General features: G+C 25.6%; 2 protein-coding genes across 2 annotated transcripts; both read left to right on the top strand.

Annotated features, from left to right (window-relative positions):
- The first annotated feature begins 786 nt into the window (after positions 1-786).
- Positions 787-9,016, top strand: LOC145828632 (solute carrier family 22 member 7-like). Its single transcript, XM_082936387.1, has 11 exons — positions 787-932; positions 2,247-2,334; positions 2,732-2,893; positions 2,977-3,080; positions 3,665-3,706; positions 3,881-3,923; positions 5,103-5,259; positions 5,710-5,886; positions 8,181-8,289; positions 8,572-8,671; positions 8,849-9,016. The coding sequence occupies exons 1-11, from the start codon at positions 787-789 to the stop codon at positions 9,014-9,016; spliced, it is 1,296 nt and encodes a 431-aa protein (XP_082792513.1).
- A 9,380-nt stretch (positions 9,017-18,396) lies between these two features.
- On the top strand, positions 18,397-23,985 carry LOC145828631 (solute carrier family 22 member 4-like). Its single transcript, XM_082936386.1, has 12 exons — positions 18,397-18,542; positions 19,298-19,399; positions 19,879-19,981; positions 20,060-20,163; positions 20,450-20,502; positions 20,681-20,870; positions 21,174-21,297; positions 21,779-21,935; positions 22,412-22,588; positions 22,909-23,017; positions 23,304-23,403; positions 23,818-23,985. The coding sequence occupies exons 1-12, from the start codon at positions 18,397-18,399 to the stop codon at positions 23,983-23,985; spliced, it is 1,533 nt and encodes a 510-aa protein (XP_082792512.1).
- Positions 23,986-25,667: the final 1,682 nt, after the last annotated feature.

The raw sequence follows: 25,667 nt of genomic DNA, 5'->3' as shown, positions 1-25,667 counted from the left end.
TAGAAGCTTAGAAAATAAAACAAGGTTTCCTAGAGTTAGCAAAAAAGTAAATGGGTAATTAAATAGTTAAGGGACGATATCCGATAAAAGATAAAATTATTGTTTTAATTTCTGCCAGGGGGACGATTATGAAAATGAGTTGAGAAAATCTTAATTTTATCTCTATATAACCTAATTCGAAACTTTAGTTTGTACAACTATCATAAAAGTAAACAGTCGGTAGATAGTCGTCTAAATAACTTTAAACAACAATTAGACCGTGAATTAAAATTAAGTTTAGACTACTGTATATATGTCACTAAACATATGTTTTCTTTGTCTATGTTGTTATAAAAATTAATTTATTTTTAAAGTCATATTTTTGAAACCAGTTGTATTCATAACTTGTCGATAAATAGTTTGTTTAGTAAACAGAGCAGCCTCGTTTTTTAAATTGTTTTACTTAGTTTTATACAAACATATTATTGGTTTCTTGAAAGTTTTATAGTGGCGTGTACTAAGTAAGTTTTATCATTCATCCATTTTTGACTGATTTAACTGAAATATTAGTAAGACAAAGATCCCGAACTTAAATAAACAAGCCAGTACTACCGTCAACATGATTTAAAAACTTGAGAAAGTGCCTTAAATGCAAGTTGTATTTAATGTTGCTAAAAATTTAAATACTTTTGAAGAGATAAACTAAATCGGTACTTATTTACATATGTTACTAAATTTTCTTAAACTTTGATCGTTTAGTATGTTTGCTTAACAATAAAGTTCATTTAACTACTTATATCATCAAAAATGAAAGGTATTGAGGATATCGAAGAAAGTATTGGAGGAATAAGTAAATACCAAATATGGGTCATCTTCCTTGCAGGCTTAACAAGTTTGCCTGAAAATTTTCTTACACAATCAGCCATTTATATGAGCGGTGTTCCTATACATCGGTTAGTTTATATTTTTAAAACTTTTGTTTGTATATCTATCATAGTATAATATTTGTTTTGCAAACTATACAATTTCTTCATTTTTATACTAACTTATTAGTTTACAATTGCATAACAGATTTATTAGCTGTTTTGTTGTTTGACTTATGTTTTTTATTAACCTTTAAACTAGGGGTGGGCAACGTACAGCCCCCTGAGGTTTTTTAAATTCAACGGAATTTAGCCCACCAAGATCAGTATTACAAAGTTTGTTGTAGTAAAATTAATACTATTAATGTAATACTCTAACCCAGAGCTGCCAAAAGTAGATGATTCTAAATACTTATTAAAAAAACTGTATGTATTAGCTTAAACTGTTACGCTCAAGCAATTTTTAGTATAAATTATTGTCTTTATAAAATTGGGACACGTTCAAAATCCACCCGCGTTCAAAATCCATCCAGTCATATTCAAGAACCGCTTACCGATCGAGGGTAAAGGTTGTGTGGGTAACAGTAATAGTAAAAAAAAAAAATATATATATAAAATAAATTAACCATAGATATTTTTGTGTTAAAACTCTATTCCGACTAACGGCGTTTCACTGCTCTCAAATAAATTAAGAACAGATCTACTGAGTCTCAAAAAAGCTCTTTTGAGACTCCGTAGATCTGTTTTTAAATGTATTTAAGAGCAGTGAAACGCCGTTAGTCGGAATAAAGTTTTAATACAAAAACATCTGTGGTATATATTCCGATAAGCTTAGCGTATCAGGATCTCTAGGATTTAACGCCTTTTAACGTTACATATTAAAATAAATTAATAACAAAAAAAAAAAAGAGTGGATTTTGTACGCGGGTGGATTTTGGTCGGGTGTATTTTGAACGTGGGTGAATTTTGATAGTTTATCATAAAATTTGTATTAGTTCAGCCCATGGTTGTAATAATTATAGAATTTTGAATATTTAACAAACACTTAAAATATCATAGTTAGGAAATTTTGGTGATTTAAATGATTTCGAAATAATGATTGGTCGGATCAATAAAATTAGTATCCGGTTGGATTAAAATAACGTTTTCAAATTAGGATCCCACCGGATTCGGATCTCAAAAGGCATTGTCCAACTGGATTCGGATAATGTATCAGGTAGATCACTAGTTCGAAATGCTCCGACCCGCCAAGTACTAAATTTTTCCTGGATTCGGCCCATCGATTAAAAACGTTGCCCGCCCATACTTAAAACCGTTGGTTTTTAAGCCATTAAGCTCTATGAAGTTTTAGAGTTAATAATACATTTTAAAAATAAAACTAACCTAAATAATTTTTCAACATAGATGTGCAGTACCACCTGTTGATGTTTCTTTCAACTTGACTGAAAATGAAATAAAAGAACTAATGATTCCCTATGATGAAAACAATGCGGTAATTATTTAAAAAATGGTACCAATTTTTGTGAGAATTTAAATAAAATGATAACTAAATAATATACTTAGTACTAAATTTTTTTGAGTTTTTTTTTGTTTTATAATACAGCATAATCAAGCCATGAAGTTTGACACTGCTGTTTAAAATAAAGTAATTTAGCTTTGAGTAAATTGATATAACAAAAATATTTTGTTTAGTTATAGTCTAACAACGTAACCTACGCCGCTAAAAAATCATTAAAAAAAAGTTCACTGTAGTTTTTTAAACTATTCTTAATTTAAACTGGTTTTTAACCTGAATTTTTAAGAATGTTTTTACTAACTAAAAACGTATAAAGTGTCTTATCATTTTTTTAATTAGCTGGATAAATTAAGAATATATTTACTTAAAACAGGAGTATGATCAATGCAATAGAAAAGCGTATAATTTAACGTATTGTGAAATACTTCAAAGTGTGGAATGTATAAATATTCAAGGAGAAATAATTTCAAATATAAATTGTGACAAGGGATATCGTTACGATAAAGATGTATTTATCACAACACCTGTTTCTGAGGTAAATTTTATAATAAATTAATTATCAGTCAAGTTTACTTAATGTTATATTACAGTGGTATTATATTAGTTTTATTTTTACAGTGGAACTTAGTATGCGACCGACAAACCCTAGATTCATTATCTACAACGCTTTTTTTTCTAGGGTTCTTCATTGGCTCATTTTTTGTTGGACCTCTTTCCGACTGGTTATAACAGCAATAAAACAATATATTTAACAAAACTAAGATTTTCAACTAAACTTGATTTTTTGTAATAAGCATTTATTATATAATTAGTAAATGGTAAAGTACATATTTTAATGAAAACTAAATTTTAAAAAGTACTATTTTACTTATTATTAATGTTTGAACAGATATTTAAAAGACATTTTTATATCAAAATATTGTACAAAAAAGTTTTTGACTAATAGATCAGGGTTTCCTCAAAGGGGGATATCGTAGGTGATAACTTAAGGGCGAAAGGTGGGAGTTTTGAAATTTTGGGAATTCATAGAGTTTTTAGTTTTTAGCTTGTTATTTTAATAATTCTAGATAAAAATTTGATCCTTAGGTAAAATAAAAAAAATCTTTTTTTAGGGAAAAAAGTAAGAATTAGTAAGACTGCAAAAAACTTAATGAATGTTTAAGTAGTATGGTAAAGCTGTGATTAGTTTATAAATTTCTGCGAAGGGGGAGATTTTGAAAATGAGTTTGGGAAACCCTGATTTTGATAATAGTTTCATTCTAAAAAAATGTATATAGAAATTATCAAATTTGTGCGCATTATTCAGGTATGGAAGAAAACGAGCGCTAATTATAATGTTTGTGGGAGTGTTTGTGTCGTGCATATTAGTATCTTTCATGCCAAACTTTCCATCTTACATTACCATGCGAACAATTTGTGCTTCATTTACAATAGCTTCATACATTGCTTGTTATACCTACGGTAAAATATTTCAGTAGCTTATCTCTTACAATTAAACAATTTTAAATCTGTATTTTCATAGCAATGGAGATATCCCACTCAAATTGGAGAACAGAGGTAGCGATGTACATTACTGTAGTTGGTGCAATAGCTCACACAATTTATCCATGGATATGCTATGCCTTAAAAGAGTGGAGAAAAATTCACTTTGTAATTGCTTTACCTGCTATTCCTTTCTTTATTATCTTGTTGTTCTTACCTGAAAGTCCAATGTGAGCCTTAATTGTATTTGATATGTAATTATCAACTTTTAGGTGTTGTTAAAAAATTACGAAATTTATACCTGAAATAAGTTTCAGAAATCTTATTAAATATATTATTATTTGTTATTTTGATGCTTATTAATTTAAAAATTTTCAGTCAAATCAGTTTCAAAAAAAAAACCACCTAAAATGAAAATTTTTTTAAATGTGATGTAATACACTTTTTAAAATATGATCTACTAACTTAATAGTATAAAATAACTAATTTGTATGTAGATGGTTACTTTCAAAACAAAACTATGATGAATCTAAACAAATTTTTTCCAACTATTCGTTAAGTAAAGGCAAAAAACTTGATGAAAATTTATGGGAAGAGTTTGTTATTACTTCTAAAGAAAAAGTTGTTTTAAAATATTTTTTATGACATTAAAACATAACAGTTTAGTTTAAAATATATACTTAGCATGGCTGGTTTGATTTCATTTAAGAATATTTTTACAAATGTATAAACAAAGACCAATTTTTATGCAAGACAACGTGTAAAGTTGGCTAGTTTTGTAACCAATGCTGCTCAAAGAGTAATAATTTTACGCTAGTTAGACAATTTTTTCTCTAAAGTAAATAATGTACAAACTTTAAATGATCTAGCAAGTCCTTTTTCACTTCTGTGCTGTAAAACACCAAGCTAAAAATAAATAAAAAAGTGTAGAATACTACTGAAACTTTTATCAAACTCTATACTAGCGAATAAAACGTGCCGATCTTATAAAAACAAAACTTTCAGCTTAAACATTGTCAAAATAATAGAAAACATATATATATATAAATCACTACTATTAAAGTTCGTTAATTCATACTATGGAAAAGGTATGGTTATAATAAAAATCGTGATATTATTTAACTACTTTTAAATCCTGCTTTAGTTTTTGTATAAAAGTGTAAACATTAAATATATACTGCTGCAAGGGATAGTTATTTTAAGAGTTATCGCTTTTTATATGTATTCTGATCTTATACAAAATCAAAATAAATGAAATACAGCAAGCTGACAAGGAGAAGAAAAAAGAAAGAAAGATAGGTATATGGGATTTATTTAAAAGACCTCTAATGAGACTTATATCTTTTAATTGTATGTTCATATGGTTTACATCAAGTATGGTTTTTTACGGGCTTGCTCTTAATGCTGGGAGTCTGTCAGGTATTTACTTGTTATTTCTTTTATTAAACAAGTAAAAAAAAACATTATCTATTAAGTTCTTCTTTGTACATTTAGAAAAAAAAATGTATTGTAAGACTTTATGCTTTATGACAGAGAAACTTGTTTTTTATCAACATGAAAAAAAAATATTTAATTTTTTTTTATTACTGATTCTATTTTATAAAACTTTTTTTTTTCTATATGGAAATAAAAGTTTAAGTTTTTATTGAAAGTTAACTCTGAAATTATGATATAAAGCTAAAATTCAACTACTTTTAGAGCTTTATATATCTTTACTTTAAGTTTTTAGGGTAACTAGTTTCGAAATTATTAAATAATTAAGTTGAAAATTGTAAACGTATTCTTTAAATATTTACGTTTTACAAACAAAAGTAAGCTGACTTCTATCTTATACAACAGCCTCAAAGTTTTTATGTTATACTTGAACAGGAGACTTCTATTTAAACAATAGCTTAAATGCGGTGGTGGAAATAATTGGTAACCTAATTCCTTATTTTAGTGGAAAACTAGGAAGGAGACCAGTTCTTTGTTTTTCATTTATAAGTGCTGGAAGTTTTTGCATTAGTTCAATGTTAACTGCACTCTACGGAAGTCAAGACAGCGATGGTGAGCTGGAATTTTTTTTAAATACTTTACATTAGGATTTCTACACAACTATTCTACACCAACGTTTCCTAAACTTATTTCATAATCCATTTCGTTAATTTTTTTTTAAATACCCGTCTTTACTAGATAATTATTTACCAATTTATTTTTCGCCAACTTACAAGTTGTCATCTTTTAATAGACGCAGCCTAGATTGGGGTGCTAATTTCAATTAAAAGGGCTTGGCCTAGCATTAGGCTAGAAGCTTTGAGCGTTTAACTCATAAGATTTCTCCTAAATTTTTGACTTATATTTAAAATAACTATGAGTCTTATTACATTTTGTATGTATAAATAACATTTGAGTATTTAGTTTGAAATAGTAAATAAAATGTTTAGAAGAGTTTATTTTATTTTGAACGGCAAAAAAGCGCTCAAAATGTTTGATCATAAGACCTGGTGCACCAAAAAAGCTTTTAGTTATCAAGTCGCACACCACTTAGATACCTTTTAACGTCTTGTCAAGGACAAAAATTAATTTAGATGAGTTTACAACACAAAAATAAAACAAAAAATTTAGCAAACAACTCAAATACATAAGACTTACAAAAAACGATAACAACTCTCACCGCAAATGTGTGACGAGTATGTGTGGCGGGAATATGTTACAAAAAAAAATTGTAACAACCTCCTGATAGCCAAAATTTCCCCTGAAAAGGTTGTGTTTATTTCTTTTTATGTTTCAGTCTGTTGGTGCTACAGTTAAATAACAACTTAGCTAAGAAACCACTTTGAAAAAAGTAATAAAGGCTATTATTCTGACTCAGTTTAGCTTAATATTTGTGCTTTGAATATGTATATACCTTAGTTTACCCTTAAGTTTCATAATGTAATTGTCATTTTATGTTTTCTTAGTCAGCAAACGTTTTGACTTTTTTTTATAGATATATCGTTTTATTGTATAAATATTTACAATACATACTTATTTACATATACAATACATAATTAGTTACAGTGTAATATTATTTTATTTGTACCGTTGTATATATTTCTGCTAATAGTTTGTTGCTAATAACAAGTTGCTTTGTAGTTATTTTGCTTAATTTACTTAGTTAGTCAGATTAATAATTAGTTATTTAAGTGATCTAAAAAGTCAGGAGAATTCAGTTAATCTAATTCCAAGTTTAGTTAAGGAGTTTCCTACGCCTGGTTTCAATGGCTCGAGAAGACTAGCAGGAAAGAGAGAAGCAGGTTGGTATGACAAATTACTACCCATGACTATCAATAAAGACGAGCTATCACCTCTTTTAAGTAACAGAAGTATTGTACTATAAGCGCGAAGTATTTAAGCCATATCGCCCACTTTTGGATACCCTGTTTTACGCAGACCTTGGTGGTATTGTTTTCACAATATAGTCAGCCTCTAGAAATAATTAAAAGTTTAAGTCAAACAGTTGCAGCTAAACTACTTTGATTGTTTTAAAAAAGTTGTTAGGCACAGGAAACGGTTACTTAAAACGGTTAGGATGATAATAATAAACAAAGTTAACTTTTATTAATAAAAATAACATACTATAAAGGTTGCTCATGTCTATTAGTTTAATATACTAAGTTATAATACTTTCTATACTTAAGTATCTTAAATATGTTATTAATTTTATTCGAAAAAATATTGTGTAATTTTTTTTTAATACTTTACAAAAAAGTAAATATTAGTAACTAGTAAAAAAAGTTTTTTAAACATTTTTTTTTAACGACGTCGACTTCGATTCAAGTTTTTTTCTTGTGTTAGAAATTATATGAGCAAAACAATATTATTGAATATTTAAGTATTTCACCATCAAATAAAACTATTTAGTATTTAAAATATTAAGTTTATAAAAAAACAATTTCTGGTCAGTTTTATGACTCTTTAATGATATATGGTGTATCATAATTTTCTTATGTTTATTGAACAAGTTTTTTAATAAATAATAAGTGTGCTATACACAAAACTACGATTTATTTCAAGTTAACTACTATTCTGTAATCAAATTTATCATACTCAATATATTTGAGCTCGCAGTAGAATAAGTCACTTTCCAAAGTTTATGTTCGCTGTATAAGAACTACTAAATTCTTCAAATGGTTTTTGTTTAGTTTTTACTGATAATATGTTCTTATGTGTTTTTGTAATACCATTTAACTTTGTCATGGTTTTAAATATTAAGACAACAAGTTTAACTTGTATGTTACAACTATAATAACTATTTATTATAAATGCATCAAATAAAAACATTTTGTTAAGAACGCAAGTTAATAAATTTAATCTTACAGCTATACAGACTGCTTCCACAGTCTTGGCAATAACTGGAAAGCTTTTTGCAACAGCTTCATTCACCATGACCTACTCAATTACATCTGAAGTTTTTCCTTCAAATGCAAGGTTTCCAACACAAACATAAAACCTGAGCCGTTTTGTATCATAAAGAAATTTTCATATTTTTCAGCAAAAGAACATTTTATTAATGTATCATTACTTTAAACCAGTAGATAGAAACATACTTTTTGGAAATTTATTGAATTACCAATTTTATCTTGGCTTTATACAAAACGTAAACTTTTTTATTTTTATCTTCTTTTATTATCAGGGAGTTTATTCAAGGTGTAGCTTTATTTATACACCAAATTTACTATTTAAATTATCATTTTTTATAAATTTTAACAGAACAACAGCAATAAGTATGGGTTCAATGACAGCAAGAGTTGGTTCTATGCTATCTCCCTTTATATTACAAGCACAAAAAAGCATTCCATGGTTCACACAAGTATTTCTTACAATTTTTTACTTCAAAGTATTAATTTCTATTAACCATAAACAGAATCTTTTGTTTCTTTACTTTAAGATCTTATATCTTAATTAGCTAAATATTTCTAAAGATTTTAAGTTTAGACATAGAAAAGACCATATGTTTAGTATAAGTATATTGTCTTATAATTTACAGACACTGTTTGGAAGTTTGTCAATATTAGCTGGGTTTTCTGTTTTGATGTTTCCTGAAACAAACGGAATTCAGTTTATTAATGATCTAGACCAAGCAGAAGCGTTTTATCAGAAAAATATCTCACTTATTTGTCGCCAAAAAACTTCACAAGATTCCAAACTTATGTAAGAAGTGCTTAATAAAACTTTAAAGTAATGTTCTAAGTGAAGACTACATATTAACATTAATAAAAACATTATATAAAAAAGGAGCTATTCTTTACAATTCTCAAAAGCTTTTTGTTTTCTTATACAATATAAAATTAGCAACTTAAATAAAATTTAGAAGCAAATAAAATATCATAGCCGTTTTTAATTTAATAGATAAAGTTTGTTAAGTGTTTGCTAATTTGATGATTTTATTTGGTTTTATTCTGTACAAGAATTAGAAGCAAGTTAAAAAATTGAAAGTTTAGAGTTATAACAATCTAACAAATTACTTTACTTGAAGTTAAAGTGAACATTTGATATTAAAACAAATATTTTTACTTACTACTAGTTGTTTACAAAATGTTGTGAGATACAAAATTAAAATTTTGGTTAAATAACACTTATTAACTGAACAATTAAGTTATACAACTAAGAAACTAAAAACTCTATGTCAAATAGTTTTACTAATTTTATTAATATAAAAATACTGACTTAAAAGTTACGAATACTTCTAATTGTACTTTACTTATAAAGTAAGAAAAAGCCTTAGAATATTTTTTAATTGCTAACAGCTTTTTATTTCTATTACTAACCGCATGTTTTTTTTTAAACTGAACTACAAAAACTACAACGTTTTATTTTTAAGTAGTATTTTAAATCACTCATTTTTACATGTTTGTAAAGATAATTTTTCAATGACTTTTTTAACATATGTTTTAAATGGGTTAAAACTATGTTAAGACAAAGTAAACTCAAGGTGTGACAGTAAGATGTCATTTTAATGCAGTTCTATAAAAAAAAATTGTATGTTCACATGTACGGGTCCTAACTCGTCTCTTATTTTCAAATTTAAGTATATGTTAACGAAATAGTACACTAATGTTATTTTCATTTCATTCTAAAAGTTAAGTAAGTATACGACGGAGCATGAGATGTATTATACCTAAGTGTTGCAGAGAGCTATAAAGTTTCAATAGTTTGCAATTAGCTCCTTGTTATTTCTAAAAGTCATAGTTTGTTTTAGTTTTGATTTGATTTATAAGAAAGAACAACAATCTTTAGTTTTTATGTTTAAGATATTTGATATTTTTTCTAATTTATAACACTCTTCAGCTCTACGTAGCTTTTTTAATGTTAAAGCCGTAGATTAATAAAGAAATCTACCATATAAAAATTTCAATTGTCAGTGGTGATAAACGAAGAGTTGTTGTAAATAATTTTCCCATTACTTATCTAAAATAGTCAATATTTTATGAGCTTTGAACGTTTTGAAAGCTAAGATTTTTATAACTTTAAAGCGTACTGCTGATAATAAATTTCAAAAATTATCTACTAAGTAAAATATATATTTAAACAAAACCTAAATACAAATATTGGCTTTATGCTTTAAAATAATAAATATAATATAAATAAAAAGTGCTGCAACTTAAGTGAAATAACATCAAAATAAAATTAAATTTTAGTGAAGAAGAAGCTGGAAAAGAAAATAAAGGTTTCGGTTTTCAACAACACAAGTTTTAGAATTTTACTGTTTTAAAGATTTATGAAACAACACTATATAAACTAGCTTATATTCTGTAAATTCTTTTAATAAACAGTTTCATCTTATTATTTTTTTGCTGTATTTTTTACTTCGTTGATAAAACTTAAAATTATAGTGTTTTTAATTTTAAAATTATCAAAAAATTACTTTTTTATAAAACGACAACAACTATTCAGTGGGATTAAGTTAACATTTAGTAATTTATTGCAGAAATATCTTTTTTTTAATTTTAAAAAAGTTATACACAATCCTTTAATAGCTGTAAATTATATTTTAATGCAAAATCATTTACTAAACTAACTTATTTCAAACATACTTTTTTTATCAGTTTTTATGACTGATTTCTTCACACTTTAAAATTATAAAATTCAAAAAGTACTTGAACAAATAGATTTAATAAAACTTTCAACTAAACTATAAATACAGAATTTTCTACTTTTCATTGATATATCAAGTAAAAAAAATAAAATATTGTTATAGCAACCGTCTAACGTTTATAAATGTTAGTGTAATAGTCTTAACTAAAATGTTCTAGATTTTACGATAAATTATTAATTTAAAAAAATGTGAAACTACTTTTGTTTACTTACTAAAACATAGAGTTGTATTAAAAAGAGTATATAGTTAAAACATAAATAAAAAAATTATCAAGCGAATCTAATTAATATTTTCTTAATTTTCCACAATCTGCTTACATTATATCTCCTAGTCAAATTTTAAAATAATAGTTAAGTTTTAATTAACCAAAAAAAATATTGCAACCCATTAAACAAGACTTATTAATATACTAAATTCAATAAAAATGAGTGCAATACAGTAAAAAAAAATATATCTATTTAAAATATATTTTTTTACTGTTACCAAAAATTTGTTTTCTGCCACAACTTTTAAAAACACAGTTATTTGAGAAACTTATGAAAAATAATCGAAGTTAAGTTTCTAAAAGCTTCAAATTTCTTAATTTATTAGAATGAAAATAGAGTCATATTAAGTTGCAAATTGTATCATATATCTTAAACTACAATAAAGTTCCTTCCCAATTATATTTTGTAACTGTCTTATTCACTTTTTTTTTAATTATACAACTAATTTGTTACAAATAAACATCCAGAAAACTTTTGAAAATATATTTTTTGTTATTTTAATTTCTACATTAACAAACTTTTATATAGTTATTTAAAAAACAAGTGATCAATTGCACTAAATATCTAAAAAAATTGAACTGAAACTTTAAAGGAACAACAAAACATAGATTAAATTAATATATTTACTATAGTTATCACGTAATTAATAATGTTGGTTAAAAAAAAATTTACAATAAAAATAATTTAAATACTTTTTAACCTTATTAATATTTTTTGTCTAAGTTCAGTCACCTTCCGAGTATTCACAGTTATCCCATATAACGATGTATTCAAAGCGAAAATTTGTACTTTTATAATTTAATTTAAACAAACTTAGTTTGTAAAAAAAGTAAAATGAAACTATTTTTTTAATTTCCTCGTTTTATAATGAGTCTAAACAAAAGTATATATAGGAGATACAAAATAGATAACAAAATTTATTTAAAATAATTACTTAAATGATTAAATAACTTAAAGTGTTTGTATAAGTTCAATAAAAAAAAGTTATAATGAGTGTTTACGTTTTGATCTAGATAATTTTATATCTCTTCATAATATAAGTGAATTTTAACATATTAAAATTAGTCACTTTGTAAAAAACTAGACTAGGATTTCTTGAGTACGCGCTTCCTGTTTAGTATCCGCCCACTTCTTGGTTTGTCGAATGAATTAATGATCTAAAGAATAAAAAAAAATAATCTTGACTTATCTTTAATAAACTTTTTGAATTTTTTATAAAAAACAACAGGTTAAATTTAAAACTGATTATTAAAAAGTAAATGGCTTAAAAAAAACAAATTGAATTAAATTTACTTCGAAACATACTTGTATGATTGTTTGTTTATACAATTTTTGATTACTTCTACATCGTTGATTTTTTAATTTTCAAGTTTTTATGAACTTTTATTGTTATTTACTTTTTTTTATAATAAGTATAAAACTATGTAAATTGATTTTTAACACAAGATGTGCAGTAACACTAGTTGAAGCTTTCTTCAATTCGACTGAAAATAAAAAAAAAAAGAATAATTGATTTACCATAATGAAAAAAAATAAAGTACTTTTGGTACATTAATAGAGTTTTTCTCATATTTTGACTAAAACTAAAAAAGTGTACTTAATATACTTTATTATTTACGTATAAATGTTTTATAATACAACACAATCAAGCCATGAAGTATAAAACTACTTTTCAGTTTGTTTATTTGGATTTTTTAGTGTAGTTTAAAAAGAAGCAAATTAATATTCAAAAAAATTTTTTCTTTTATTACTTTAGAAATTTTCCTCACACCGCTAAAAATTAATTTAATAAATGGATTTTCAATGCACTTGTTTTAGTTTAATTTAAAGTTATTACAGCATATTTTCAATTTAAACCTTAAGGCTTTTATAAATAACTGAAAATCTACATAGCGTAATAAATTATTGTTGATTTGTTTTGTAAACAAACAATCTTTAAAAGGAGTATGATCAATGCAATAGAAAAGCGTATAACCTAACGTACTGTGAAAAACTTTATAATATGGAATTTATTCAAATTCAAGGAAAAATAAATTCAAATTTATTTGTGACAATGGATATTGTTACGATAAGGATGTGTTTATCGCAACACCAGTTTCTGAAGTATGTATACAAATAAGGGGGTAGCTGTCAAATTTGCACGAGGGGACAAAATTGCACGAGTGCATAAAATTGCACGAAAATACTTTTGCACGAAGACACTTTTGCACGAAGACACTTTTTCACGAGCAGACAATTTTGCACGGAGACATTTTTGCATGGGTTGAATTTATTATTATTATTTTTTTTTACCTTCACTGTTGCCCCTAACTTTTACCCTCGGTCGGTAGCTTTTTTTTAATTATTTTTATTTTTTATTTTATTTTTACTTTAATAATAGTTCTTATTTTTTATTTTTTTTTTTACTAGCACTGTTACCCTAACCCTTACTCTCGGTCAGTAACTTTTCGTTTCTTTTAGTTTTTTTATAAATTTATCAATTTTTTTTTTCTGTTTATTTTTACTCTCGTGCAAAATTGTAACCCGTGCAAAATTGAACCTTGGTGAAAAATTGTCATCATGTAATTTTATTCCCTCGTGCAAATTTGTGCGCTCGTGAAACTTTGTTCTCGTGCATTTTAGGCTCCTCGTGCAATTTAGTAAACTTTTGCGATTTAGACCCGTTCCCCAAATAAGGGGCGTGTTTTGGCTGGTTTCCTGTGCGAACACTGAAAAAAGGATAAGAAAAAACAACAAATAAAACTTAGATATATTTAGATGTTAATTTAGTACATATTAGTTTTTTTTTTAACTTTGTTTCAGGTAAAAAAAAAAAGATCTTTTTCTATACTTTAGTTTTACTAATAAATTACTTAACTAATTCAATATTTATTTACAAAAGATCTGTAATAAGTTACTGAAATTCAAATAGAAATTTAGATTATTTACTAAAAACGTTGTTTACAGGTTTGGCTTTGCTTACTTGTTAAAGTTTTAAATAATGAATGTTGACTTTATTACATAGAAAAAATTATAAAGTTTTTACCTTTAGTTTGTGCAATTTCTAAGTCAGCTGAAAGAAATTTTAAAATAAAACTTAATAGTGATGTCATAAGGAATCATTATTTTAAAAGTTTCCATTAGAATATGTTATCCAGTGTTTGATGGTTATGCATTGTTTATGAACTAGTAAGCTCTATTTTACTTCAAAAATGTTCAATATCAATCACTAAAGTATAATTAAACTCGGTTGTTTGCATGAAATTAATTTTTGTGGAGCAAATCTTATTACTTTAAATAAGCACAGCAGTTTAAAGTTAGGTTGAATGTGCAAGGTCGACGCATATACAAAAGCTATTCAAGCTTTTCCTATAGCTCACTGAAAACTGACAACGTCATTTAAACAACTTGACCAATGACCAAGACATAAATATAGTGAAATTTCAACATTTAGCTTAATATCTGTTAAATTTATATTTTTTGTGTATGTGTCAATCATTAGGTTTGGATATAAAAACATTAAATTCAGGGGTATTTAAAACCATCATTAGGATCCCTACACTATCAGACTACACATTTAATTATCATTCAAAGATAGTTTAATGATATTGTATAGTTTTAACTTTTTTTCAAGTAACATTAATAATTTTCTTTTTTAAATTCTTAACAATAAATAGTTTTATTTGAAAAATATTTAAATGTAAATAAAGTGAAAGCACAAATTTATAAGATAAATTTTAAAGGACACCATCTATGGTAGTATCTTATAATTTTTAATAAGTGAGTTTTTTTAGAAAAATTCATTGCTATTTTACTATTTTATTTTACTTAAAGAGGTCGCAATTTTTTTTTGTCACCGAAACCTGGTTGTAAATAGAATATTTGATTTGCACACCTCTATCCAAAAATTCATTACAAATATAATAATTTTTTGATATTTTTTTATAACTAAAAAACTAGATTTTTATAAAGTAAGTTAGTCATGTCTGTAACAGTTGAAGAAAAAAAATCCTTTTAGATAAAGTTTTGAAAAAAAAAAATATATTTATAAACAAACAACAATAACAACATACCCCACTGAAAAAATTCTAGGCTCGCCCGTGGTAGAAATTATCATTAGAGCTAAAACAAACTTTAAGCATATTAATATTTTGCTATTAAATACGATAGCAACGTACAGTCTCTAAAAAGTGCTATTTTCAAAAGTACTTTAAATTGTGGTCTTAATCTCATTTATAGTGTGCATTAGTGTTTAATACATAACTATTGCTTTACAATTTTAATTGTTTATATTTCATATTGATTTTGATAGCATAATTTTCAAAATTACGCGGCGCGCGAAAAAATTTTTCTGTTTTTATCTCTCCTGTCGACTAGAAAAGCTTCTCATCCCTACTAAATGTAACATGAAAGTTATTTGTTTCCTTTAGTGTGACAAAGTATTAAATAAATTCTAACTTGAATGAAAAACTGGAAAAGAAATAAAAGGTTCCGACTTTAATCAAAGTTTTTTTTTATTAAAAGTTGTGAAAACAGATTTAATAAAACTGTTTATGATATTCAGTTTATCATGAAAAAAGTATAGTTCTTTTATCATATTTTTTTAAATGCATCGTCAATAAACTTAAATCAAGAATATTTTTTATATCTATAGCTAATCAAAAAACTTATTTAACATAGAAAGACAAAAACATAGTGGCAGTAAATAAACAATTATCAGCTAAGAATTTGCTAAACTTATAACTATATAGAGCCAAGTTTCATGTAACATTTATTATGTACAATAATGACCACTTTACAATCACTAAAAGTATTAGTAATACCTACTAGAATCAAGTAAAATTAATTATTACTACAGTAATGTAATTAAAAATGCATTACTAATACTAATATTTACTTGCAAATAACTCCTTTGATTTCAATTAGGCAGTGCTTGGAGCATAAAACTACTTAAACCTAATTCAAGCAAAGTACTTACATACTTTAATTTACTATTTAGAGAAAATTATTAAAAAAATGTGTGTAACAGTACAGTTATATAAAATTTAAAAAAAGTAAAATTGAAGTAATTTAGTCTAGTGTTGACATTTAGATAAATATTTAAATATTGTTTAGAATTTTTTATGTTTTGTAAAATTTTTGCTACACTTCGCATAAAATAACAAAATATTGTTTACAAAATCAAAATATTTGCTGTGTAAACTATTATCTTTTAAACCAGACAAACAACGTTCTCATACAAACATAGCTATTTTATAGCAATAAACTTGTTTGCAAAATAATAATTGAAGTGTAGCAAAATATCAGACTTTTTTCTCTATCATGAAATTTTGACTAAAATAGATAAGAGTTAACAAAACAGATCTCAACTAACCTGTATTTCTTACAGTACTTAATTTTTAATTAGTTCCTAAACCTAATAATCTAAAAATAGCTTGAAACATTTGTTTAAGGCTTTGTTTTAATCTTTTGAGTTTATTGTTAATGTAATTTTTTTAAACTTTAGTCATTTAAATAATTCATTGGATTACTTATATATACTAGCTGTCGTCAATACAATGTATATCAGGTTTAGCAAAGTACGGTCCCCGAGCCAGATTGGGACCGAAATATATTTTTGGTATAACTATTAAAATCAAGTATTTTTTGACACGTATTTACTAATTTGCCTTTTATTTGATTCTTAGTAAATAGTTGTGCTTATTTAATATAATAAACTACATTTTGTTATTTAACGGTTTTATTTTAATTTTTAGTAGAATTTTTTTTATAAGGTAGTCTGCAAAAACTTTTTTAGCCAAACCTACCCGCAAAATTTAAGTTTTCTAGTAAATGTAGCTCGTTACTTACAATTATTTTCCAACCTAAGAATAGATAATATTTTGTTTTTGATGTTTTATTTGGTTGGTTCTATTTTTCGTGAACGGAGTTTATTTTATTATTTCTGATAAAAGAAAAAAAATCTTAAGTTTAAAGTTTTAAGGTCTGTTAATGACTTTATATGTTTAAATTAATGAAGTTCCAGAATCGGATAACGTAAACTTTTAAAAATAATTAATGATAAATTACCATCCGAGCCCAACTTTGTTAATTGTCTGTTACTTATTATTATGTTCTAGATTAGGGCTGGGAAACGTTTTTCAATCAAGGGGCCGGGTGCGGAAAAATTAAGTCTTTTGCGGGCCGGAGCATTTCAAATTAGTGATCTACCGGATCCAGCCGAAATATGACTATTTAGATCCGAATCCGACTGGATACTAATTTTAAGTCGAGATCCAGATCCGGTCGGATATTAATTTAAAAAAGTTTTGGATCCGGTCGGATTCTAATTTTATGGATACAGTTGATCACTTTTTTGAATCTTTCAAATTCACCAAACTTTTTTAAGTCTGACAACTTAAGATGTAGATTGAGACGTGTCAGATGTTTATATAATATCTAAAAATAGAATTGACATTGAAATTGAAAAATATCGTACTTAAAGAAACACTTTACTTGGGGTATACTGGCAAAAAGATATTTCAACTAAGTTGGAACAACAGAAAATATTAGGAAAAAATGGTGTGTTTATAAGTACGCATTAATTTAAAAAGTCATTTTTAGTATGTTCTTAAAGTCAAATTCTTACAGTTTTGTTTTGTAAAAGCATTATAAAAAAATTTATAAACATTTTGTAATATTGATCCTTCGCGGGCCTATCACTTTGGTCGCGGGTCGGTCATTTTCATTTGCAGGCCAGATCCCATTAAAGTTTAGAAAACGGTCGGGGGCCGGTCATTTTCACTCTGCGGGCCGGATCCGGCCCGTGGGTCGTACGTTGCCCACCCCTATTCTAGTGATCAACAGATCAGTAAACAGATCAGTATATTTTATTTATTTTTTAGTTTTAAACTAATATATATATCCATATGCTTTAAATTTTTATAGCAACATGTATTAAGTAATTTTAAGTGTACAACTAATTTATCATTTTCATCTTATCTAGTATTTATTGAATAATTGTAGTATCAATTATTCTTACCTAATTCTACCTTAAAGAAAACCTTGTATTTAAGATGTTGCTAGAGTTTTAATATTTTCCAAGAATTACTTTAAGTTGGCACTAGTTGCTTATACGGCTAAAATCTTTAAAAAATCTAAACATTTTCAGTATAATTAAAAAAGAACTTTGGTAATTTTTTTAAAGAAACAAAAATGAAAGGAATTAAGGATCTTGAGGACAGTATTGGAGGAATAAGTAAATACCAAGTATGGGTCATCTTCCTTGCAGGTTTAACATGTTTGCCTGAAAGTTTTCTAACGCAATCAGCTATATACATGAGCGGTGCTCCTACACATAGGTAAGTTTTAAATAACACCCAGCTTTTTCTATTTTGTAAATTATACATCTGTTAATACAAACAAATATCTAAAATAAAAACAGTGCAAGAACATTAAATGTTTTAAATTTTACTTAATTTTACAATAACAGTTTGAACAAAAAATGGTGTAACTGCATATAACTTTTATACATAATTTTTATAAATTTATTTGTTATTTAAACATCAATGAAACTCTCATTATAATATATTTTAGTAGATCTGATATGCTGTAATATGACTATATAGCAGTACAATTTTTTTGTTGTTTAAAGGATGACTAAAACAAAGATAAATAAATTATGTAACGGTTTACTTAAATATTAGCTACAAAGCCTAAAGAATATTGTATTTATAACTTACTTTAAATTTCTAACGGCACGTATTTTTGAATTTTTTTTTAAAGTATAGGACAAAATAAAGTTATACAAGTTTTTTTACCAACTTTATTTATTTAAAAAATATAAATAAATTTTAATTTATCTAAAGCAACTAACTTATCCCTATATATAAAATATCCGTCTATAGACACAAAATAATGTAATTTTCATTTTGCAAGCATATAATTGCTTTATTTCCATAATCAATATCACTTCTTTCTGAGTGAATAATGTTTTTATTAGCTGTTTTACCGTGACATTTATATTTTTAATTTTACTTGATATCATAATTTATCTAAAGCTGTTTAAAGTTTTAGAGTTATTGTTTTTTTTTAATATATTTTAATTTAAACATAGATGTGCAGTACCACCTGTTGATGTTTCTTTCAACCTGACTGAAAATGAAATAAAAGAATTGATGATTCCTTATGATGAAAAAAATGGGGTAAGTTTAGATAAGTAATACAATTTTTGTAATTTATTTTGTTTTTATTTGACTCAAACAAAAACTATAAAAATGTTGTCAGTATTACTTTTAATATTTACGTATATATATTTAATATTTCAATACAGTCAAGCTATGAAGTATAAAACTATTGTTTTGGATAATTATTTTAATCTCTTTAGTGCCATTAAAATGAAATTAATTAGTTACGAGTTAATATTGACGATAATGTTTTTCTATTTTCACTTTAAAAATGTTTTTTACACCGCTAAAGAATCATTTAATAAATTGGTCTTAAATGTGTTTGTATCAACAAAAAAATTATTAAGGCATCTTTTTAATTTGAAATTTAAAGATTGTCCGTTTTTGATAACTGATAGTCTACACAGCGTAAAAAATTTTTGATTCGATGGGTAAATTAAGATTTTTTGTAGGAGTATGATCAATGCAATAGAAAAGAGTATAATTTAACGTATTGTGAAATACTTATAAGTGTGGAATGTATAAATATTCAAGGAGAAATAAATTCAAGTATAAATTGTGACAATGGATATTGTTACGATAAAGATGTGTTTATCACAACACCTGTTTCTGAGGTAAATTCTATAATAGATTAATTTTCAGTCAAATTTACTTAGTGTTATATTATAAATTATGTACTTAAATTTTTACAGTGGAACTTAGTATGCGACCGACAAACCCTAGATTCACTATCTACAACTCTTTTTTTTCTAGGCTTTTTCATCGGCTCATTTTTTGTTGGACCCCTTTCTGACTGGTGATAAAAACAATAAAACAATGTATTGAAAATAGATATACAATTTTTTTTAAACTTTCAGCATTTTATTTAAGATTTTTTTTTTAAGTAATGAGTTAGATTTTTTACACTTTTAAATTAAAATAAAGTACACAAAAAAAACATTTACTTAAAAAAATTTTTAAGCAAGAATTTTACATGTACTCAAACATCTATAAAACACAAGCAAAAATTCTAACTATATAAAAAATAATTGTAATTGTAGACAATATATTCATATTAAACTATGGCTTTACGCATTACTCAGGTATGGAAGAAAACGAGCGCTTACAATTGTGTTTGTAGGAATGTTTGTGTCATGTATATTAGTATCTTTTATGCCAAACTTTCCATCTTACGTTACCATGCGAACAATTTGTGCTGCATTTACAATAGCTTCATACATTGCTTGTTTTACCTACGGTAACATACTTTTTTATTATTTATTACTTTTGGCTTTAGAAGAAAAGTTAAAAAATTTAAAACTGTGTATTTATAGTAAGTGAGATATCTGATTCAAACTGGAGAACAGAAGCAGCCATATACATAAACGTGCTTGCCGGAATAGCTCACACAATTTATCCATGGATATGCTATGCTTTGAAAGAGTGGAGAAAAATTCACTTTGTAATTGCTTTACCTGCTATTCCTTTCTTTATTATCTTGTTATTCTTACCTGAAAGTCCAATGTAAGCTTGAGTTATATTTTGTATATGAATGTTTATATATATTATTTCATATTAAACTGTTTATTTTTAGTTTTTTAAAAGAATTAATTTAGTTTGTATTTGAAATAATATTTAAAGGTTTATTTATAAAGTTTTTTTTCTTGCTTTTTAGGGTTTTTTAGCAAAAAAAAAAAACATGTTAAGAAACATACAACTAGATTTATTATTTTTTGATTTTTTTTAAAGTGAAATGTACCTTTTTAAAGTATTGCATACTACTTTATTACTATACTTAAATTTAAAGTACAATTAATTTAAATATAGATGGCTACTGTCAAAACAACAGTATGATGAGGCTAAGCACATTATTTCTAATTATTCATTAAGTAAAGGAAATGAACTTGATGAAAATGTTTGGAAAGAGTTTGTTAGTAGTTGGAAAGAAAAGGTTATTTTACAATTTTATTTTGTTCTAATAAAGATAAAAATTCTTCAAAATAAAACATTTAAGTTAAAAACAATAACATAACAATTACAGATGGTTTATATTCAGTTTAAAAAAAATATTTTAAATTACATAAAGTAAGAACACCTAAAGACAACGAGTGAGGGGATCAAAGAACCATACTTGTTGTTTTGCTCAAAGAACCATACTTTCAGACTTTTTAAAAGTTTTGTTAATTAAAATATGTACTTTGCAAAACTTATGTAATCTGGCGAGTTCTTTCTTCGGATTCGTGCTATAAGCATCTGCTTTGAATACATTCATAAAGGCAACAAAGTATCAAAATTATAATTAATCTCTATGTCTAAAAATAACAAGTGCCAAACTGCATAAAATCAGCTTATACGTTTTTAAAAATATAAACAAAAGAGTTTAAAAAATGATCGTTTTTATCAATAGTGTTGTGATCTTAAGTAAAATTCAGCAAGCTGATGAACAGAAGACAAAAGAAAGAAAGATAGGTATATGGGATTTATTTAAAAGACCTCTAATGAGACTTATATCTTTTAATTGTATGTTCATATGGTTTACATCAAGTATGGTTTTTTACGGGCTTGCTCTTAATGCTGGGAGTCTTTCAGGTATTTTTAAATGTTTTTTGATTATAGAAATAAAAACAAAAATTATTGTTTTAATACTTGTTTGTATCTTTTACAAAAAAATGGTTTTTCAAATTAGTTATTGACCGACTTTCAAAAAATGGTAAAGTTTTAAATTAATTTACTGATGTGAAAAAACCCTTTAGATTTAATTTTTAAATGTTTTATTGGGTAATTTTCTGGTATAAACAAAAAAAAAATTCTTAATTATAAAATTTTTATGTTAAGATTATATTTACTCTGAAAATTTGATACTAAACTTAAATCAAACTGTGTTAGAACTTTAACAGTCTATATTTAATTTTTTAATTTTACTCAATATTTGAGGTTACTCAATTAGTGATTGAAGGATAATTAGATAGAAAATAGTAAATGTATAGTTTTGTTAAACAAATCTTTTAAACTAAAAGCAGCATTAAATATTTTAAGTTTAGAAAAATTCTGTTATACTATTATAGGAGATTTCTATTTAAACAATAGCTTAAATGCGATGGTGGAAATTGTTGGATATGCACTTCCTTATTTTAGTGGAAGGTTTGGAAGGAGACCAGTCCTTTGTTTTTCATTTATAAGTGCGGGAAGTTTTTGTATCGGTTCAATGTTAACTGCACTTTACGGAAGTAATGACAACAGTGGTAAGCTGGAATAGTTTTTTAGCTTATGTTTGGAATTTTTTATAAATATTTTTTGCGATTCTCGATTTTATTGTTTTGTTATATAACATCAAAAAAATCAAAAGGTGTGGGTAGCTACTTACAACTATGATTAAAATAATTTGGTGGTTTAAAAAAAATTGTTAGATAGCCTACTGCATAAAAAAATCATTTCTATCATATATAATGTTCTATAAATAGTGTGATTAAATTAACAAGCTATCAACAACTAAAGCAGTTTTCAATTTTATTCAAAGTAATTTATAAATTACAGAAAGTATGTACATAAAGTTAAATTTCAGCCATACAGACTACTACCACAGTTTTTGCAATAACTGGGAAGCTTTTTGCAACAGCTGCGTTTGCACTGGTTTATTCAATCACGTCTGAAGTTTTTCCTTCAAATGCAAGGTTTAACATAAAATAACATAAACATAAAAATTCAGTTTTTTCTTTAAAAACAAAGTTTTTAATGTATTATTGGAATAGAACATTTATTAACTTTCTATTTATTTAAAACAGTTGGTAGTGTAAAAATATAATTTTCTTGAAAATAATTGTAAAAGCAGCCCAAACTTTGTTTTGTGCATAACAAAGCCTTCCTTTTATTTATATTTATTTATTTGACCTAATGCAGTACTTATATTTATACATAAAATTTACTATTTCAATGACTTTTATTCTTCATTTTTAACAGAACAACAGCAATAAGTATGGGTTCAATGACAGCAAGAGTTGGTTCAATGATATCGCCTTTTATATTACAAGCACAAGAAAGCATTCCATGGTTCACACAAGTATTTTTTATCATTCAAAACTTAATATTATTTAGTTTTATAATTACAAACTTTCTACTTACTACCTTGATTTTTTTTTTACTATTTTTAAAGGTGTCTAATCCTTAATTAAATATCAATGACAAAAAAATGATGTTCAATCATCTTTATTACTGCAGTTTAAACTAATTCTTATTAAATGTTAAGATTTATTAAATACACTACAATTTGAACTATTGAACTATGTATATTTTAGTTGTTGACAAATACTTTAGTTGTTCAACATTTTTAATATATGCAAAAAGTGGCACAAAATTTTATATACGTTTGTACAACAGCAAATACCTAATGTTAGTTGTTTTTATTTAAGTCTTATTTTTTATTCACCGTTTAAATTATACGTTGTCGTAAAATACAATTCCTTATAATTTTCAGACACTGTTTGGAAGTTTGTCAATATTAGCTGGGTTTTCTGTTTTAATGTTTCCCGAAACAAACGGAATTCAGTTTATAAATGATTTAGACCAAGCCGAAGCTTTTTATCAGAAAAATATCTCATTGAGTTGCTGCCGAAGTATTTCACAAGATTCCAAGCTTAAGTAAGAAGTGCTTAATTTAAAAAATTGTTCAAAATCATATCCTTAGTAGGTTATAACTGTATTTTTACTTTACTACACAATATACACTGTGTTATTTTCTCTATTCTGTATAAAGTCTTTAAAAATATATTTCATACTTTTAAAACTAATACTGTTAAGAACAGGAAGGGGTCAACTTTTCTAGTTGACAAACCAAACTTACAAAAAAAAATATTTTGAGGGCTAGCGGTAACAATAATCTTATTAACGGTCAGTGTAGATTTAAAAAGTTGTATTACAAACTTTAACAAAACTCTCTAAAAGCAACCTTGTAATCAAATAACCATTTTATAAGCATTAATTGTAATCAAAATCTGTTTAAAGCACTCCTAAAAAGAAAACTTAATTTTGTTTAGTTTTGTACAACTTGTTAAAAAGCTAAAAAATACGTCTCGAGTTAGGCATTTCTGTTGGCGGGCCAGATCAGACCCATGTGCCATACGTTACCCAACCCTAGTTTAGTATTAAGTTCATTGATATTATTTATTTATCATGATGTTTAATTGTACCCAGTTATTGAAAAATAGAAAATAGACTGTATAAAAACACAGTGGACTAGAATCAAGCTGAACTAGACATAGGCTTATGCAGTCTAAAATTCATATGTAATCATTTCTAATATGTAACTTTTAACATATTTCGAATATTAAAAAATTGTTTCATACTTTAAATCAAAAACGTTGAGGTTTTATGGCTATTAGAGCTATAAAAAAGGTTGTAAAATAAAAGTAAATTTTTTTATTAAAATACAAATTGTTACTAATTTTGCTAACGTATCGACACAACATTTTTCTCTCGGCTCTACAAAAACATTAGTGTCATTTGAAACAATGTGTATTCAAAACATATATTATCATGATAAAAGTCGATAAAAAAATAACCTTAAAATTGAAAAAAAATTTGTAGCAAAACATTTTAAAACTATCAATAATAATATGCTTAATAATGCATAACTTTATTGTTCTTATCTCAAGCAATCATATAAAATAGTTACTAAAAAATAAATTACTAGCATATTATTCATGTAGGCTGTTCTTTTTTTCATTCAGTCTACTAAAACCAAGTTTTTTTTTAATTTATGCAAGTACATATCCAGCTAAAGAGTTGAAAACGTTATTTACTTAAATTCTATTGTATTACAAGAAAAAACAGTAAAAAATACGTTTTTTATAGTTTTTCTTATAAAACGATAAAAAAAGTTTAACTTATTAAACGAGCTAAGTAATCTTATTGTTTAATTATAAAAGCTTTATATTTAGCATTTACTTAACATCTTCTAGCTGCTACACACGAAAAAATTAAATTATTAGTTTAACTTACCTCTTTATCTGTTTTTAAAACATTCAGAAAGCTACCACTTTCTACTTTATTAGTTTTGTACTTTAAACAACTTTTTTAAATAACTTTAGTTAAAAGAATTCGATATACGTAATCTTTGGGAACAACAATAAATGTTCCGTCTTAAAAAGATTAACAAAGTTTAATTTTTCTATTTTAGTCACTATAAATCTTAAGTACATTTTATTCTAAAAGATGAAAACTTAAATACAACAATTATAACTTCAGTAGAACTAAAATAATCTTATTACTTTTAATATTCGTTTTTAAACATTCTAATCTTATGCTAGGGTGGGTAACGCATAGCTT

This window comes from Thalia democratica, chromosome 2 (assembly GCF_965202585.1).
Source record: "Thalia democratica chromosome 2, ktThaDemo2.hap1.1, whole genome shotgun sequence".
Taxonomy (NCBI): Eukaryota; Metazoa; Chordata; class Thaliacea; order Salpida; family Salpidae; genus Thalia; species Thalia democratica.
Note: the sequence above shows the minus strand (reverse complement) of the source record. Positions and strands in the feature narration are given on the sequence as shown.

Excerpts from the sequence above, each read along its gene's own strand:
- LOC145828632 (XM_082936387.1), top strand. The coding sequence starts at position 787 with ATGAAAGGTATTGAGGATATCGAAGAAAGTATTGGAGGAATAAGTAAA. Across the intron at positions 3,081-3,664 it reads GTTGGACCTCTTTCCGACTG|GTATGGAAGAAAACGAGCGC; the intron begins GTTATAACAGCA and ends CGCATTATTCAG. Across the intron at positions 3,924-5,102 it reads TGGAGAACAGAGGTAGCGAT|CAAGCTGACAAGGAGAAGAA; the intron begins GTACATTACTGT and ends AATGAAATACAG.
- LOC145828631 (XM_082936386.1), top strand. The coding sequence starts at position 18,397 with ATGAAAGGAATTAAGGATCTTGAGGACAGTATTGGAGGAATAAGTAAA. Across the intron at positions 18,543-19,297 it reads AGCGGTGCTCCTACACATAG|ATGTGCAGTACCACCTGTTG; the intron begins GTAAGTTTTAAA and ends ATTTAAACATAG. Across the intron at positions 19,982-20,059 it reads TCACAACACCTGTTTCTGAG|TGGAACTTAGTATGCGACCG; the intron begins GTAAATTCTATA and ends AAATTTTTACAG.